This window comes from Myotis nattereri (assembly GCF_964212035.1).
Source record: "Myotis nattereri genome assembly, chromosome: 2".
Lineage (NCBI taxonomy): Eukaryota > Metazoa > Chordata > Mammalia > Chiroptera > Vespertilionidae > Myotis > Myotis nattereri.
In genome coordinates this window covers 140,460,065-140,479,340 of record NC_138076.1, presented here as the reverse complement: position 1 = coordinate 140,479,340, position 19,276 = coordinate 140,460,065, and the positions used below count along the sequence as shown (strand labels likewise).

Genomic DNA, 19,276 nt, shown 5'->3' with positions numbered 1-19,276 from the left:
CTGGGGATCTACTGTACAACATGGCGACTACAGTTGGTAATGGTATGTTTTATATATGAAAGCTACTAAGAGAGTAGAACTTAAAAGTTCTCACCACACACACAAAATTGTGATTATGTGAGGTGATGGATGTACTAACTAACCTTATTGTGGTAATCATTCACAATACATATGTTTTCAAATCATCACATTGTGCATCTTCAACTTACACAGTGTTATGTCAGTTATCCTATATAATAGAAGGCTAATATGCAAATCTACCGAATGGCAGAACAACTGGTCACTCTGATGTTCACTGCCCACCTGAGGGCACACGCTCAATGCAGGAGCTGCCGCCTGGTGGTCAGTGTGCTCCCACAGGAGGAACACTGCTCAGCCAGAAGCTGGGCTCATGGCTGGCCAGCACAGCAGATGGACATCCCCTGAGGGGTCCCGGACTGCAAGAGGGCACAGGCCGGACTGAGGGACCGCCCCTCATCCCCAGTGCACGAATGTCATGCACTGGGCCTCTAGTATCTCAATAAAGCTTGGTGAAAAAGAATAGGACCTCTGAGTTACTGCCACCCGTGGTCATGGCTGGATGTGAATTCTGCCTGCAAAGTAAGTTGCTTTGGTGCCTGTGTCAGAATGAATCTGCAAAGGCAAAGACTAACTCCACCTCTTTAGAACAGGAGCAAACCTGCTCCCCTCCCAGCCTTCTGTCCTCTCTGTTAAGCATAGGAAATTACAGAGTACTCCTGAGTCATTGTTAGAACTGGCAGATTTGCTCATGAAAGTCACAGGTTAGCAGCGTTACCTCTCAGATCTCATGGAAGCACAGGTACCTTAAGGTCCTCACATGTACAGCTCTTTCTGGAGGATACAAGCTTCCACCTCATCTTCAGATGACTGGCTCCTTCCCCTGTCTTTCTGTTCTTAGCTCAAACCTGGCCTCCTCAATAAGGACAGTGCTAATCACCTTTTCTACATTACCTTGTTCTCCCCGAGGCATTAATCACATAACTTCAGAGCTCACACTGAAATCTGAAATTACTAATATCTTGTTGGGGTTTCAATTTGCTTACTCAAATGGCAGATGCACAAGGAGCTTTCTTGTCATTTGCTGTCTTAAATGAATAGGTAAATAGTCATTGTGTTTCTCTTGAGAAAAACCTATGCCTTAGGTTGAAGTTTTAACTCACAAACATAAGAAGCATAAATGTTGATTTAGGGGTTATTTAGTATTTTGATATTAGTCAGTGCCAAGGAGCAACTGGAGTCTTGCCCATTTTGTAGATGTACTAGGGGTTAGGATGGTGCAGCCAGGGAACTTCATGAGCAAACAAGGTTTCTGAACCAAAAATCAACCTTGGCTGTGAACAGCAAGATACACTGTCATACACAAGCCGTATTCCCCCTTTTCTTTGCTACTATTTACAGTGTTTTTCCTAAAAAAAAACTGACCAACTAGTTAGTTGACAGAGCTGTTTCTCATCTCTATATCTGGTTTTTCATTTTGATTAAAATCTCCCTTGACTGGATGTAGCATTAAAAACAAACAAACAAAAACAGAAAAACCCAAGTAATGTGGGCCTTGGGGCAATGGGAAGAAGACAGGACTGAAGGTAAGGAGACCCAGATTATGAGGCCCTAAGGAAGTTCCACGTACTCATTCAACAAAAACTGAAGAGTGCCAGGTACTGTTTAGTAAATTCAATTAATGAACATGGCAGACCAAGTTTCTGTCCCTCAGGAGTTATGTTCTACTGGGGATAGGAAGAGGAAGATAAGAACATTTTTTTGATCTGCAGTTTTATCTTCTAAAAATATGTGGGCAGACCAGATCATCTGTCAAGATCCTCCCAGCTGTACATGTTTTGAAAGGGAGGGAAGAAATGTTGGAAGGCTTAGCAGCAGTTACTAGGAGAATAAAATCATGGGTGATTTAAGTTTCATTTTTTTTAACATTGCTTTCTGATTTTTTTTTTCTATAATGAACACGCATTATATGTAAAGTAGAAAAAAAATGTTTAAGAAAACAGTAGATTTTCCTCTCGAACGTGAGCATTGGTTCTTGGTGACGTGAAGGTCTGTCAGTTACCCATTGGTACTGAGAACTGTCAATGGGAATCATCGCACTGCTTCAGTGACCTACTTTTTACTTTCCCTTTACCTAACGAGGCCGTGGGGAAGCTGCTAAGGGGATCTTCTGCTCCTTTTCGCATTACCTGCGTGTGTGCTGGCTTCTTCTCTTTTCCCTGAACCCTGGAAGCTCCTCTCTACCTCGGGATGCTCAGGCACAGCCACTGGCTCTCTCTCCTCTCCTCTCTTTCCCTCTCTCCTGTCTTTCTCTTTCTCAGCCTCTTCTTACCTCCAACCTTCTTATCTCAGTTACCTCCCCAGAGAGGCCTTACGTGGATGGTCTAAAAATTTCATTCCTACCTGGGACTCACCATACTGAACCTGGTAGTCCCTATCATGTCTTTCTCCCGTTCTTTTCCTCTAGTGCATTCTCCTCAACTTGTAATTTCATGTGCATTTCTTTTCTTTTCTTTACAAGCTTATTGTCTATTTCCCGCACAAGTCTGACGTTCCATCATAAAAACAGGGATGGTCTGTTTTGTTCACTACTCAATCCCTAAGGTCTAAATAACATTGGTTCAGTAAATAAGTAAATGAATGAATGAAACGACTCCTTTGTCCTCTATCAAGAGCTATTTCCATACAGTGCCAGCTCGCAAGAGCCAATTGTTAAATATTCAGAACTTTAGACATTAAACTGTTCATAGCTTGAAATCAGCTATGCTGACAGATTGGCAAATGCTACATGTCAAGTCATTTTATTTTTTTATCCAAAGATCTGGTTTACCAGCACACCACTGCTCTCATAGTATAAATCCAACTATAAATATTGACAATACAATGGCAAAAAAACATAGCCCACAGGTTGATTATAATCTTTCCATAAAAAATTAAATTTTAAAAAACACTAACTATATGCTATGCAATTATTTTCCTATTGGGAATTCTTGGCCTTTTAATAAGCTAAATTATAATCTAAAATATGTGTCTTGAATCTCCTAAACATTTTGCTTCTGTTTTTCAGATCCTTATGTGAAGATTCATCTGATGCAGAATGGCAAGAGGCTGAAGAAGAAGAAGACAACAATTAAAAAGAATACACTCAACCCCTACTACAATGAGTCATTCAGCTTTGAAGTACCCTTTGAGCAAATCCAGGTAATGTCAAACATAATTTTGTCTTCCCATTTAATTTTATTTATTCAGACCACACAAGCTAAACACACAGACACTGCACATTATCAGAGCACATGCCTTCATTAGAACTGCCATTCTTATTCCCGTGCACATTTGATGCTTAAGCTACATCAAGAGGAGAAGCTAAAATACACAGCCCAGGATGTGCTGACTCATCAGCCAAACACAGCTGGCCTTCTCTTGAGCAGAAATAAAAAGGACATCAATAGAACAACTATACTAACCCAAAATGTATATTTGTAAAGATTAAAAGGTCCAGAACAAATGAATTTTCACTATTTACTCCCAGGCCATAATATGTAATTCTTCTAAGCACATCTTTACAGAAAGAAAAAAAAAATAGCAATAAGGGAAGTATATTGGTTGACGCTAAATATGCAGTATCTTTAAGTTTTATTATTAAAAGACAATTAACAGCCCTGGCCAGTGTGGCTCAGTTGGTTAAATGTTGTCCCATGCACAAAGGGGTCACCGGTTAGATTCCCAGTCAGGGCACATAGCCAGGTTGCAAGTTCCCCAGTTGGGGTGCATGCTGGAGGCACCAATTAATATTTCTCTCTCACATCTATGTTTCTCTCTCTCCCTCTCTCTCTAAAAAAAAAAAAAAAAATCAAAAAAGACATTTTTTAAAAGACAATTAACAATAGAAAAATTAGCCCTAACCAGTTTGGCTCAGTGGATAGAGCACCGGCCTGCGGACTGAAGGGTCCCAGGTTCGATTCCGGTCAAGGGCATGTACCTTGGTTGCGGGCACATCCCCAGTGGGGGGTGTGCAGGAGGCAGCTGATCGATGTTTCTCTCTCATCGATGTTTCTAACTCTTTATCCCTCTCCCTGCCTCTCTGTAAAAAAAAAAAAGAAAGAAAGAAAGAAAAATTAGGCTAAATTGTATTTTTATTTGTTTAAATTTAGCTCCTTGTTTCTGAATCTGAGGGAATGGATATTTTTATAAAAATGAATCCTTACTTTGCAGATAATAATTGTTATGATAGGAAGCATATTAGAAGACTTTGTGGTTAACATGTTCAAAATAGGATGCTACATGTAGCCCAAATGATAGCATATGATCTTATTATTCAGCCATTTTTAAATAAAATTTAATTTAAGGTTTTCTCACTTATTTAAGGTTTTCTCACTTCATATCCATAGTTAGACTTTTAGAGTCCAAAATTCATAACCTATGATTTTGGGTTATTTATTGGTAATTTTTAATGGGTATCAGAGAGTTAAAATGCTTAAATCAACACTACTTTTTATTAAGTACTTGATATAGGTCCATCTTTTCATAATATAAAAGTTTGTCCATATTTGAAGGAGAAATGAAGGATAGGCATCAAAACAACTTGGAGCCCTCTACAGGCCCAGAATAACAAGTCAATGAATACTCTTCAGTTGCATGTTTTTACTTTTAATCTATTCTTAGAATGCAGAATCTTATGAATGAATCACACCTTTATTCTACAAAAAAGCTAAGAAAATAGCCACATTTATTGTATGTTTATTTAGTGCCTAGCCCCACATTAAGCACTTTATACATATAATCTCATTTAATCCTTACAATAACCTTATGAGAGAGATTCCATTATTATCCCAATTTTACATATAAGGAAACTGAGTCTTAGAATTTCCTCATATGTGAAATAGAAGTAATAATAGGATCTACATCAAAGTAAGATTATGCATATGAAAGTGCTTTGGACAGTGCCAAGCACATAGGAACACTCAGTAAGTGGTTCCCATCATTATTACTATTCACAATGCTAGTGTTGTCTCTTTTTCAAATCAACATTTTATTAGAAAATGGATCTAACAGTAGATTAAAGCAATATATGAATCAGCACTGTCCAACAGAACTCTGTAAGGATGGAGATATTTTATCATTTGTGCTGTCCAATATGGCAGCCACCAGCCACAAGTGGGCAATAAGCACGTCAGTCACAGGTGTGAACAAGGAACTTCATTTATTTTTCACTTACTTAAACAGCTACATGTAGCTAGTGTTTTATATAGGGCAGGGGTTTTTTTGTTTGGTTGGGGTTTTTTTTATGTTTTTATTGATTTCAGAGAGAGGAAGGGCGAGAGAGTCAGAAACTTCAATGATGAGAAAGAATTATAGATCTGCCTCCTGCAAGCCCCCTCCTGGGGATCGAGCCTGAAACTGGGGCATGTGCCCTGACCTGGAATCCAATCGGTAGCCTCCTGGTTCATGGGCCGACGCTCAACCACTGAGCCATACTGGCCAGGCTATAGGGCAGTTTTTGAAAAATCAGTGATCCCACTGTCCTCACATTGATTCACGGTTTTTATATTACATTTCTCATGTCCATTTTCACATGGCAGCAAAGTGGACATCCTTGTTTACTTTCAACAGCTGTTGCATAAGTAAATGACATTGCAGAAGACACCGCCTTCTGCCCCCAATTACTTGTTCACTAGTCCGCACCAGTGCGCTCTCTGCTTCGGACCCACTGGCAAACCCCTAAGACCTCCAATTATCTCCAACCATTTATCTTGCAATATTTGTTCAGTGAACTCTTCCAAGTTCTAAGACCTTTTTCCTATGGAAACTAACACCTCCTGGTATTTGGGTGTTGTTGTTCTTTTTAATTCCGCAAAACAATATCAGGCAGGGCACTGAGATGAAAAATCCTATTGTAGACCTTCCCCTTTGAGTGACAATTCTGTACCCGGTTTTTGAAAAACAAATGTCCCTTTTCAACTATAAATTGCAGCAAATGCACACGTGTTGAAAATGAAGTGCATGGAAAACAGAACATATGCTGGGTTTCCGGGGCAGCATTTTGGAGGAGATAACATTTTGTCAGGACAGAGCCTGCGCCCCATATAGAGTACAGTAGGCCGGGAAGGATGGGCTCACCTGCCTCCCTCCTCCTCTGCTCCTTAAGTCAATGTATTCTTTTCATTTTTCCCTTCCCAGCAGGCTGCTTTCCACATCTTTGCTTTCCCTAGAGAAAGTAATTGAGCATTTCACATGCTATCATAGGGGTTTTGGTTTCCTCTTTCCTGCAGTTACAGGGTTATCTGTCTTTCTGTTTCTATCCCTAAGATATGCATTCTGCGAGAAGAAAAAAAATGCCAATTTATAAATGCACATGAAAATGTTGCATTCCTTTCCTCAAGCCCCCAAAATGTATAAACTATACATGTGGCTGGAAAGATTAATCCAACGCCTTCATAAGGATATTGTTGAGTGTTACTAATCAATACATTCCGAGCTGAATAATCAAAGTCCATTCCTTTCATGTTACCTTTGGGAACAATGTCCCCAACGCCCCGCCCCCTTCCCTGCAACCTGACTGCATCCTGATGTGTTTGCATGGAGAGTTTCTGAAAACCAAGCTCAGTTCCAAACACCATCCAGCGGGTAGGTAATCCCCTTGGCCATAAAACAATCCCAGGCTGCACAAAGGAAGACAGAAGTCTGCGTCCTTTATCGACAGTGTGTTGCATTTCACATTCTACATTTCACTTTGAGAAGAGATCATTTTCTCTGATCTGAACCTGCACCTGGGCACCCTCTCCCACACACTGGTGCAAGAACGCAGACCTCAGAGTACAAGGTCTACACAGGGCCAGCACTCCGCTGGGCTCCATCTGTCCCTGGCTTCTATCACTGCATTTTCTGCTCTTTTTAATGTGCCACAAAATGTTATGCATTCTACTTTACTCTAAAGTGTTCCTTTATCTTTGCACTCCATTTCTAGATTGGAGCCATTGCATATTTTGACTAAATAAATTTATTCCTTAGGAAGCAGAACTAAAATGTGCTTTTAAAAAGTCTTTCTTTCATGTGATAATGGTATGGATTTGCTTTCGTCAGTTCAGTCAGTTCAAAAGAGTAAGTTATTACAGAAACCCTCAAAATTTAATGGAATCACCAAAATAAAATCCTATGTGGCCCAAAAAGGTTATTTCCATTTGATGTTGATGCTGGATTCATAGTAGCTTTACTCAATAAATGTTTATTGAAAGCATGTATGAATGAAAAATATTATCTTTACTTAGTTACTACTTTTTTAAAGACTTTTACTCTATGGTCACATCTTATATTCACAACAATTTTGTGACCAGCTGAAATTCTAGATTAGTTTTATGGAAAATATTGGCTCTCCCCCTCCCCACAGAGTGGGATTGCTGTCATGGCTGCTTTGGGAATTGTAACCAGAAAAAGAATGGTCTGAGTGTCAATGTCAGAAATTTCCCGGATGAGACAACTGAAACAAATGCATTCATAGATGAATACGAGTTGACACCAGCAGCAGAGCATGTGGTTTACAGCATGGACTCTGGGAACCAAAAGACTCATTCCTTCTATGACCTCAGGCCGGCTTCTTACCTTCTCTGAGCTCCATCTCTTCTCTATAGAATGGCAATACTAATAGACTCTTTTGCAGCGGTTCTCAACCTGTGGGTCGCGACCCTTTGGGGGTCAAACGACCCTTTCACAGGGGTCGCCTAAGACCATCAGAAAACACATATATAATTACATATTGTTTTTGTGATTAATCACTATGCTTTAATTATGTTCAATTTGTAACAATGGAAATACATCCTGCCTATCAGATATTTACATTACGATTCATAACAGTAGCAAAATTACAGTTATGAAGTAGCAACGAAAATAATTTTATGGTTGGGGGTCACCACAACATGAGGAACTGTATTTACCCTTTGCAGTCCAATGTTATTTTTGGAATTCAAACAGTCTGGTCCAAATTAATTGACGGGATTGAATGTTGAACTTTTTAATGTTCTTATTGCTCGACATTGGACCTGCTCCTAGCGGCTGGTCTGTCGAGTCAGCCTCCAGGTTGGACCGAAAAGGGTTAAAGGGTTGCAGCATTAGGAAGATTGAGAACCACTGCTCTATTGTGAAAAGTGCCTGAGCAGTGTATGTAAAAGACTTAGAAGAGTACCAAATACATACTAAAAATGAACATTTACTGAGTATTTTGAAGGTGATGACAATGATAATAATAGTGGTGATGATGATGTAATGATGGCAAAATAGGGATCACATCATATTCAAGTCATTTTCACATGCTTGGAAACGGAGTCTTCCTATTTCCAATTCCTTAGCTCTCAAGGAAGCTTTGTAATAGGGAGGTATCTCCAGGGCTGGATGATTAATGTTTATTTCGTGTCCTCTTTCAGAAAGTGCAAGTGGTGGTAACTGTTTTGGACTATGACAAGATTGGCAAGAACGATGCCATCGGCAAAGTCTTTGTGGGCTACAACAGCACCGGGGCCGAGCTGCGACATTGGTCAGACATGCTGGCCAACCCCAGGCGACCCATTGCCCAATGGCACACCCTACAGGTAGAGGAGGAAGTTGACGCCATGCTGGCCATCAAGAAGTAAAGGAAAGAAGCCTTTCTGCATCTGCCCACATAGTGCTCTTTAGCCAGTATCTGTAAATACCTCAGTAATATGGGTCCTTGCGTTTTTCCAGCCATGCGTTCCTGACACAGTTCAGTGGTACTTCAAATCCTGTTTTAATTTGCACAAATTTAAAGGTAGAGAGCCCCTGAGTCCTTCATCATACAACTGCCCTCCAAATCTACTCTTCTTTTAAGCAATATGATGTGTAGATAGAGCATGACTGAACTTATTTATTGTATCACACAGTTGTACATACCAGTATGCTAAAGATTTATTTCTAGTTTGTGTATTTGTATGTTGTAAGCGTTTCCTAATCTGTGTATATCTAGATGTTTTTAATAAGATGTTCTATTTTAAACTATGTAAATTGACTGAGATATAGGAGAGCTGATAATATATTACTAGTATATGGTAAATATAGTATCGTCTGCATTCCCAGCAAAAATATCAACTTGTAAGGCACTAGTACAGTGAAACTGACACCTTAAAGGACAACTTAAACCTGAGCTTTCTATTGAATCATTTGAGTACCAAGATCCACTTACACCACATATTTGGTGGGTGCGTCCAATTTTGTAGAATTTCTTCACAGGCAAATTAGCATGATCTGAGCAGCATCCAGGCTGACCTCCAGGAAGTATAGCCACAAAACAGAACAGCATCTGTCTGTACATATCTACAAAGCTAAAACCAGGGCTTCACTCTTACATTTGAAGGAGCAACCGAACAGGAGTCAATGATTTCAGGTTATTGCATATAGAGTAGCAACTTGACGGTGTTGTGTGTATGTGTGTGTGCGCGTGTGTGCATGTGTGTGTGCATTTGTTTAGGGATGGGGGTGGGTGGGAAGATGCTGAGGGGGGAAGTCAGCATTTCTGAAATATTGCCTGACTATTTCAAAAGAAACAAGTAGCTCTCCATTATCACCTTTATACAAAATGTGCATCCTGTGAATTCTGTTCCAGATTTCACACAGCTAATAATTCCAAAACATTTGCACACTAGACTTTGTAACAAGATATTTTATTACACAAAACCAGATTAGAAGGAATGCAGGATATTTTTAACACAGCAATCTGTGCTTATTACACAAAGTTACTTTGTGGTACACAGACAGTATTGTAATCCCATCAAAAGATGAAAAGCAAACAATTAGCCATAGTTCTGAATGCACTTCGATTAAGCCAAAACAGACAGCTAGTGATCTTTTTTATATGCTCTTTTTACTTAAAGAAGTTTTAATTTGTCCTTTAAAAAAAAGGTGACACAAAACCAAGAACAAGTTCTAGAAAACTGAAGCAACCTCTTATGTATTCTAGATGCTTGACTTAGGAGGAGTTTTTAAATGTTTTCAATGTTATTATGTAGTAAATGGCACTATTATGAAGCTACTAGTCATTCCATAAGAGTCTTCAAGGACTGCTCTGTGTAACACTGTGACTGCCTTGTGTGCTTAGACACGTAGTTTCCTCAGTGGATAGCACTCAATTTATCCCGTAGTGATATTGTACACAATACTGCCATTCCCTCTGCTGCACTGCCCGAAGTGTGTAGCACAAACAGTTCTCGTTACAAAGGACCAACTCAGAACTGAAAAGCTATGCATAGGACAAGGAAGATACACAGGACGGGGTGGGACACAGCATTTTGTCAAGCACTGTGCAATAGTCCATATTTCCCCCATGATGGCAGACAACCACTCTGCAGTGTTGTCACACTGCATCGAGTCTTTTCTCCCTCTCACTTCTGCAGCCCATTGGAACTCCAGGCCACGGAGAGTCGGGATGTGCCGAGGTGGGAGTTGATCGCCACCAATATCAAAACATAGTGGAGGAAAACGAGGCAGAAGACTTGAGGGTATCATGCCACACTTTTTTTTAACCACACAAAGAGAATTCAAATAGGGCTGGTGGGAGGCTTGGAACATGGGGTTAGTGGTTTCCTGAATTCTCGTCATTATTCTTTCCTCATCAAAGAAGAGGCATACCCTTTGACCTTTCAGACCAGTGATAGCAAACTCTAGAACTGGGACAGACAAAAAGGACAAAAGAATAACATCTCCCTCTTCGGTAGGTGGTCCACACTTAAAAAAGAAAGAAAGAAAAACATAGATATTAGAAAATGTGGACGGTTTGATGTAAGACTAGATACCAGTTTGAACGGAAGAGTCAAATGAGAATCTTTCCATTGTAAAGGACCAAACACAATCAAAGAGAGGGAGCTGATTGACTTGTAAAAATTCCTGAAATACCAGAAACTGACATCTCATTTTATTGTATTCAGCTTTACGTTGTTTACACTGAAACAGTACTTCAAAACAAGCAGGCTCAAGCTGCCGAAGACACATGACTTCTTGCATTCAAGTCCTACTAATGCATTCTCTTGCAACACTGCCAGACATGGGGTCTTGTTGCCACTGAATCAGTTGGTACTATACCATCTCTCACAAGTCAGTGACCGAACCTGCTCTAAGACCAAGATTCGCCCTCAGATAAGCCAGATGTACCTTTCTGACAAAGCTGTGTAAAGTGTTAGAATCGGATGCTCTAGAAAGATCCTAGTTGCCTTTGTGTATATTTACTGCCTGCTTGAGTGTTTCTATGTGTGGGTTTTCTCTGTATCTTGTAGAAATGTTGGGGTGTTTCCTTCTGCCATATGGCTCGTGGCCCGCGAGCCCACTACTTTAGCTGTATTTTACCTTCATTTTTGATGAGGTGGTTTAAATTTTGTTTCACTTCGTGTAGTGAATTCCACAGTAGTTTTCTGATCGTTGTTAAAAATAACTTCACATATTACCCGGATATTCAATAAAAATGTTTTATTTCCTGTTGATGTTGTGCCACCTTTCAACTCCTTTTCTTGCCTGACTCTAGGGGTCGGTCGATGGCCCGTGGACTCTGGGGCCAGAGGCAGATCAACATGCACCGAGCGCTGCCTCGGTTCCTGGCTGGGAACACAGCGGCTGCAGGGACACAGTGCCCGGAGCGCATGCGGCCAGAGCTCCTGGCAGCGTCCGTCTCAGCATGTTTCTCTGTTTCTGGTCAATCCACCTGGCGCAGCATCAGGCCTCCTGCTGTGCTCAAACTATGTCCTCCAGGGTTTGCACGCTAGAGCCTGAGCCACACAGCCTCTCCAGACTGGGATTGAAAGTCAGGTTTTTAAACCCCATTTTTGGAGGGCAGCATGATGTTAAATACCCTACCTGCTGCAATTCCTAGAGATAAAAGTAAATATCTTTCCTCCACTAAATGCCATGTTTTTACTGGATGCTGGAGATACGATGAGTGATGTAAGGAGGTCCTCCTGTCCCTGAGCCCACAGTCTCAGGCAGACGTAGAAAGGCACCATTACAATACACTGCGCTGTGCACCTCGGTCCCCGACTTCTGTTCATGGGCCACGAAGTTTCAATCGCACTGTACGTGCGCGCCCACACATGGTATTTTGTGGAAGAGCCACACTCAAGGGGCCAAAGAGCCACATGTGGCTCAAGAGCTGCAGTTTGCCCACCACTGCACTAGACCAATCACAGCGGACACCCTGGTGTGCTGCCCTGACTCCCCTGTTGCACTGCTGACAGCTCACAGCTGTGTCCTTCTGACCTTCCCTGAGGAAGCTGCCTGACTTAGGAGACCACGCATCCTCCCCGGGCAGCCCACATCCGTGGCCTCACGGGATCTCTCGAAGGCGCCATCTCAGTCTCACAGCCCCAGGGTTAGCTGAGAATGCTCTTGCAGCTGCACTGCAGTGCAAATTCTTCCTCCCAGTTTCCCTAGCTCCTTTACAGGGGTTACTTCCAAGAGCACTCCCCAGTGAGACCCCTTCACCCGAGAATCTGCATCCTGGGGAACCCATCTCATAACACATTCTTTGGGGTGAGGGAGCGATATGAACAAAAGTTTCCTAGAGAGGACAACGCCAGAGGGACATGCTAACGGAACCGGAAGGAGTTATCCCAGTGTGGAGGCCAGACTGTGACAAAAAATACCTCATTTAACAAGGCTTCAAGTTTCCCCACGGTAAGGTCTTCGACTGCTGGCTACATCCTACTCGCTTCAGCCAGCTTTCGTTAGGCACCGCCACGTAGAGATGGCACTCAGCTAACACGGCTCGACAGTCGGGGAGGGCCACTTAGCTACCGCACACTCCGAGGATGACTGGCAGAGCGCTCAGTGCAAGCTGAGAAAAGGATGCTGGAGGCAGTCCACCAGGATTAGGTGCAAAAAATAATCATTTGTTTGTTTTTCTTAAATAGCTCCTTGGCATTATGTATAAAAGTAGAATATTTCTTTTTTTAAAAAAAATACGTTTTTATTGATTTCAGAGAGAGGAAAGGAAAGGGAGAGAGAGATAGAAACATCAATGGTGAGAAAGAATCATCGATTGGCTGCCTCCTGTAAAGCCCCTACTGGGGATCGAGCCGCAGCCTGGACATGTGCCCTGATTGGGAATCAAACCACGACCTCCTGGTTCACAGGTCAAGAGCTCCCCGGAGTCTCTCTCTTTCTCTTTTTTTTAACCCCTCACCCAAGAATATGTTGCTCTTTTTTATCTTTTAGAGAGAGAGGAAGGGAAGGAAACATCCATATGAGAAACATTGATCAGCCACACCAGCCCAGCTAGAATATTTCTTAATTAATTCACAAAAGCAAAAACAAAAAAATCATCCATATTAGGGGCTTCAGTCAGGAAAAGAAAACCACTCCATGGGTTTCAAAGAGGGAATTTTATAGGAAATTGGCCACAAAGAGAGAACCGAGAACACATGGGTGAGACGATGAGTGAAACCAGAGATTCACAGACACCACCTGTAATTGTCTGTCAGGGCTGCCCTTACAAAACACCAGGGGCCCACCGGGGGCGCTGAGACAACAGAAGTTTGTGTTCTCCCAGTTCTGGAGGTCAGAGTTCAAGACCAAGGTGCTGGTGGGTTGGCTTTTCCTAGCCTCTCCTCCATGCCTGTGCCCTCACCTCCTCATATTAAGGACATAAGTCCTATTGGATTAGGGTCCACCTCATCTTCACCTAATTGCCTCTGTAAGGGCTCCTGGTCCAAACAGTCGCATTCTGTGGAGGTGGGTTAGGACTTGGACATACGCATGGACAGGGCTGAAGCACCGGTGAGCCCACAGCGCCACCGCTCAGTCTGGGAGAACAAATTGGAGAGACAGCGTTAATGAGGCCCAGAACCTGAACGGAGGGGCTGGAACTGTTTTCTGGGACCAGTGAGGCTGGTGGGGGGACACCAGTGAGGCCCCCCCTTGGAGGTTGGGGAGGCCAGGAGACCCTGGCCCCGCAGTGGCCACTGTGCCTACCGGAGAGAGGCAAGAGCTGGAAACAGGACTGTGGGTCCCTTCTCCCCTCCACCTAACCCAACCCAGCCAGGGCCTCCCATTGGCAGAGCCTAATCAGAGTCAGCTGGCCAGGAGTCTGGGAAACAGCCTACTGGGTCTTAGCACCCACCCCGAGTACATGGCAGAGCCAAGACAGGTGGGAATGAGGGCAGAGAACAAGCAGGCAATGACCAATGCATTAGTAGCCTTAGTCCCGTGGTCGGCAAACTGCGGCTCACGAGCCACATGCGGCTCTTCCTAAGCCTTAGGAGTACCCTAATTAAGTTAATACCAATGTACCTACCTATATAGTTTAAGTTTAAAAAATTTGGCTCTCAAAAGAAATTTCAATTGTTGTACTGTTGATATTTGGCTCTGTTGACTAATGAATTTGCCTACCACTGCCTTAGTCCTTTCAGGCTGCTGTAACAAAAATACCACAGAGGGGATGATTTAAACACACATATTTAACTCTCACAGTGCTGCAGGCTGGGAAGTCTGAGCTCAAGGCACCAGTAGATTCAGTGGGTGTGTGTGGGGCGGGGGGAGGGGAAATTAGATGGAAGGGGTCGTCTTCTTGCTGTGCCCTCACAAGGTAAAAGGGGAAAAAAAGCTCCCTGGAGTCCTTCTCTCTCTCTCTCTCTTTTAAAACACTCACCCAAGGATATGTTTCTATTGATTTTTTAGAGAAAAAGGAAGGGAGAGGGAGAGAGAGAGAAACATCAATGTGAGAGAGAAACATCGATTGGCTGCCTCCTGTCCCCCTCCTGACCAGGATGGAACCCACAATCTGGTATATCCCCTGACTGGGAATCAAACCTGCCACCTTTTGCTCCAACACCGGCCTGGGCTCCCTGGAGTCTTTTATCGGGGCTCTAATCCCATTCATGAGAGCTTCACCCTCATAACCTAATCACCTCACAAGGCCCCACCTCCTAAGAGTGTTGGGATTTCCACATAAACATTCCAGGGGCACACACTTCTCGGCAGCTGCACAGACGCTCTGAACACTCTTGTTTCTTCCTCAGAGGATCCAGGGCAGGTACCTGAGCCGCACTAGGCCTCACACACCTGATGAAACAGATGCACAGAAATCACATTCTTATTCTATTTATGCAGAGAGTTTACTGTCACAGATTTGAAAATTCCAACCATGATTGCAATCACCCCCTCGCTGCAACACATCTTTATTATACATGCACCGGGCTCTTTGATGTTTAGCAACTGATTTAAGCTGCACACAAATCTTTACCGTTAAACAGTCAGAAGGCAACTGTGGAATAAAGAGGTAAGGAATCAGGAAAATAAAAATGAGAAATGGCCTAATACTAAATGTACGAAGAAATTTCCCAAAGCCTACAGAGTAGTCATTATTCAGGAGGAACCATCAAGAAGGAACAGTAATGAAAACACCAGGCAAACCTGCTGATGATTTGTGACCTAACTTCTGAGGCTGGCTGAAAGTTACCTGCAGGTTACCATCTGTGTTTCAGCCATGCTGAGCACTCCGCCTTCCCACCGACACACATGCCAGAGTTCCCACACTCATCCTTCTCCTCTGACAGTAGCCCTCCTGCCAACAGCCTTTCCCCTGTGTAAAATGTACTTGCTCCTGCCGGGGTGCACACAGCTTCAACAGGATTTTGTACTGACCAAGTCGGGACTCACTTCCTTCCCAGCTGCCCACTTTATCTCCGTCACTTCCCTACCTCCCCTGGGATGGGAGTGCAGGATTCTTTAAGTTGCCTGGGGAAGGAACCCATTTCAAGCTGAATTAGGAAGAGAGAGAGAGAAGGGAGAAGGAAGTGGGGGTAAGGAAGCAAGAGAGGAATAAACTAATGGCTCATCTAAGCAGGAAGTTCAAGGTATGATTACATTCAGGAACAGCTGGATCAAGGCCCTCAAACAATGTAGACATCCCATTTATTCTCTCTCTTTTTTGCCACCAGTGTCTCCATAGGACAGCACAGATGGCCCCTAGCACCTCTAAACTTATATTCTTCCAGCTTAGCATGCTTGCAGAGAGCACTACTTTCACAATTATGGCACCAAAATTCCCCGACCTAATTATACATGCTTGGATCTCATGCCCTCCATAAAATAATCACTATGAGCAGGTAACGCAATATTCACTTTGGCCAACAAAACAACACTATTTGGCCCCCATACACCTCTGCCAGGTGGTATGTTGAAGGCCCAGACTCAGACCACAGCAACAGCTTGGTCATTCTTCCCCTTGACCAAAAACACTACTGAAAAGGAAGTATTATAAGTATGCACCACCTCTCATTACCTGAAAACATCAATTGGTTTTCCAGGCACCAATCATCTGCTATATATGTTAAGCAGCCTTTATTCAAAAGCACTAAGGCATTAACACAATTCTAGATTCCTGAGTTCATAAAAAGAATTACTATTATAGAAACTTAAGAGGAAGAAAAGATAAAAGACAGGAAAAAAATCACCGTACACACCCTTTATGTCTTGCCATCTGGGCCGACAATCTTGGTCCATATACAATCACCTTTTTTTGCGTGTATTTTTAGCATTTTTAAAAAATTATAGCCGAAGCCGGTTTGGCTCAGTGGATAGAGCGTCGGCCTGCGGACTGAGGGTCTCAGGTTCAATTCCGGTCAGGGGCATGTGCCTGGGTTGCGGGCACATCCCCAGTGGGACATGTGCAGGGGGCGGCTGATCGATGTTTCTCTCCCATCGATGTTTCTGACTCTCTGTCTCTCTCCCTTCCTCTCTGTGGAAAATCAATGAAATGTATTTTAAAAAAATAAATAAATAAATAAATAAAAATTATAGTTGATGTACAATATTATATTGGTTTCAGGTGTCCAACCTCACGATGAGATATTATACTACTTACAAAAGAAACAAGCTTTTGTTGCCACAGTCTTTATAATTGTTATTTTTAATGATCATCTGACTTTTTTCTTCAGGTAGATAAACAAAAACTTATTCAACCATTTCCCTAATATTGGACATTTAAGTTATTATTAATTAATGTATTTATTACATAAATAATATTGCTATGGATACTTTAGTGGAGATTTTATTTATTATTTTATTAATCTATAAGTAGATAGATTTTATCTATTTTTTTCTTAAGTTTCCAGAATTTTTAAATTTGGCTTCTTGGAAGGTTTCACCAGGAAATACTGCCATTGGTGTTATGTGTTCCAGTTTTCCCACGGCCTCCCCAACTGTGGGCTTGGTGCGTTTGTTCGGTGTCTGCCAATGAGCAGGTCAGGGCCCCGGTAATGACAGGCCCGGAGCTGGAATATGAGTCTCTCCATCCCACTGTCCTCTTCACTGCTCCAGGCAGCCTGATTACAAAATAAATGACATGAGCCCTGGCCGGGTGGCTCAGTTGGTTGGAGCATCATCCCTGTACACCAAAGGGTTGCACTAGTTCAATTCCCAGTCAGGGCATAAAATCTTCCTCTCTCTCTAAAAATCAATAAGTGACATGAGAAAGGCATTGGCAAGAACTTGAGAAGAGAGGGTGGCAAGAGAGAATCTCAAGGAAGAGAACACCCAGGAGGAGGAGTGTCCGGGTGAGGCAATTGCCCCCTCGGGTGAGGCAATTGCCCCCTCACCTTCGTCAGGACTGTAGGCTGGGTGAGGAGTAGCTCCTCCAGGCCTGCTCTCTAAGACTGGATGCATTAGCATCACAGAAGCCTCACCGCTGCCTCCCAGGGCCCAGCCTCATGTTCTGCTCTCACCTGAGAGCAGAAAGAGCTCCAACTTGAAAGCTCACAGCTGTTCAATTCCTGGTCCATTCGCTTAGCTGTATAGCCCTGGACGATCCTTAATTTTGTGTATCAAGATAATGGGCATTAAACCCTAGTATACAATAAGCATTCAATAAGTGGTAGGTATTGTCTTCTAAATCTAGCCCAGGGTCAGCAACCTTTATATGTAAAGTGAGCTATTTGGGCCTTTGTTGACAATACATTCTGTATCTTCTCTTCTTCCTACTACCTGACAACCATCCTTCCTTCCTTCCTTCCTTCCTTCCTTTCTAACCCTTTAAAAATGTAGAAACCTTTGTGCTCACTTGGGCAGCACATACACTGATAATGAAGAACCTTTTGTAGCTCACAGGCCATACACATGCGGGCAGCTATAGTGTGTGGACTGGATTCAAGTCACGCCACTCTGCTTCTTCAAAACCTCCCCTGCTGCCTCCTCTTACAGCTTAACATCTAATCAGGGTTCTCCCCAGATATCAGTCACCTCCCGCGCTCCTCCCAGCCTTGCCCCATGTTCAGGTTACACATTCTCTGAACCCACCCATGTGCTCTCACATTTCCATGCCTTCTCTCCCCCTGAAAATCCTGACAAAGTCCTACAGGCTGCAGAGTGAAGAGGAAAGGGGGGGAAGGGCCACGAGACCTCAGGCCATCGGGGAAAGAGAGGGATGTGACATTTATTTCCAGATGTGCTGCACAGTCTCGCTCTCTCTGAAGCACACTCTGAATTCTCAGGCCTAGTTCATTGTTGCTACATCCCAGTAGCCCACGCGTGGCTCACTTTACCCTCAGATGCCTCTGGCAGTAGACAAACAGCAATGCTCTTTAGAATAAGAATGCCTGCCTCATCAGTTTCTTTGAACATATTGAAGACTTTTTTTTCTTAATTCATGGGAAAATGAACACATATTTTGCTTTCAGAATATGAAAGCAAAGCTTCTTCCCCCAGCAAATGTGAGAGTCAGATGATTTATAAATTATGAAAAGGAACTGGAAGCCAGGTCCCTCACCAGTTTCCTGTCAGTGTCACAGTTGCCTCATTTTCTCACATTTCCCTCCAATATGTGCTGCTGGGCTTCTCCCAGCAAGGACACAAACCCAGGTGACTCCAATTAGGCAGGCTTGAGGCAGCAAGTGATGGGCTGAGTGACTCATTAGCCTTTGCTTTGCCTCTGGCCAGGAGGCTCACCACTTGTGTCTGATGGCCAGGAAGGGGCCTCGCCAGCCCTGGAACCCAGTGTGACTTCAGACCCACCCAGGCCTGCATCTCTACCCTGAAAATATTTCCTACTTCATCGAGAGTTCTTTAAGATGTATACCAGCCCTGGCCAGTGTAGCTCACTTGGTTGGGCATCGTCCTGTGAACCAAAAAGTTGCTGGTTTGATTCCAGGTCAGGGCACATGCCCAGGTTGCAGGCTCTATCATGGGTATGGATTGTGTGGGAAGCAGCTAATCGATGTTGAGCTCTTACATTGATGTCTCTTTCTCCCTAGCCCTTCCTCTCTCTGTGTAAAAATAA

The 19,276-nt window shown here is 43.0% G+C and overlaps 1 protein-coding gene across 2 annotated transcripts in view; it reads left to right on the top strand.

Annotated features, from left to right (window-relative positions):
• Positions 1-11,490, top strand: part of SYT1 (synaptotagmin 1) — a 551,768-nt gene extending 540,278 nt beyond the window's left edge. For both annotated transcript variants that reach the window (XM_081083378.1, XM_081083379.1), the window contains 2 exons: positions 3,086-3,219; positions 8,433-11,490. In XM_081083378.1, the coding sequence (XP_080939504.1) occupies positions 3,086-3,219; positions 8,433-8,639 (341 nt within the window). In that variant the 3' untranslated portion in view covers positions 8,640-11,490. The remainder of the gene's footprint in view (positions 1-3,085; positions 3,220-8,432) is intronic.
• Positions 11,491-19,276: the final 7,786 nt, after the last annotated feature.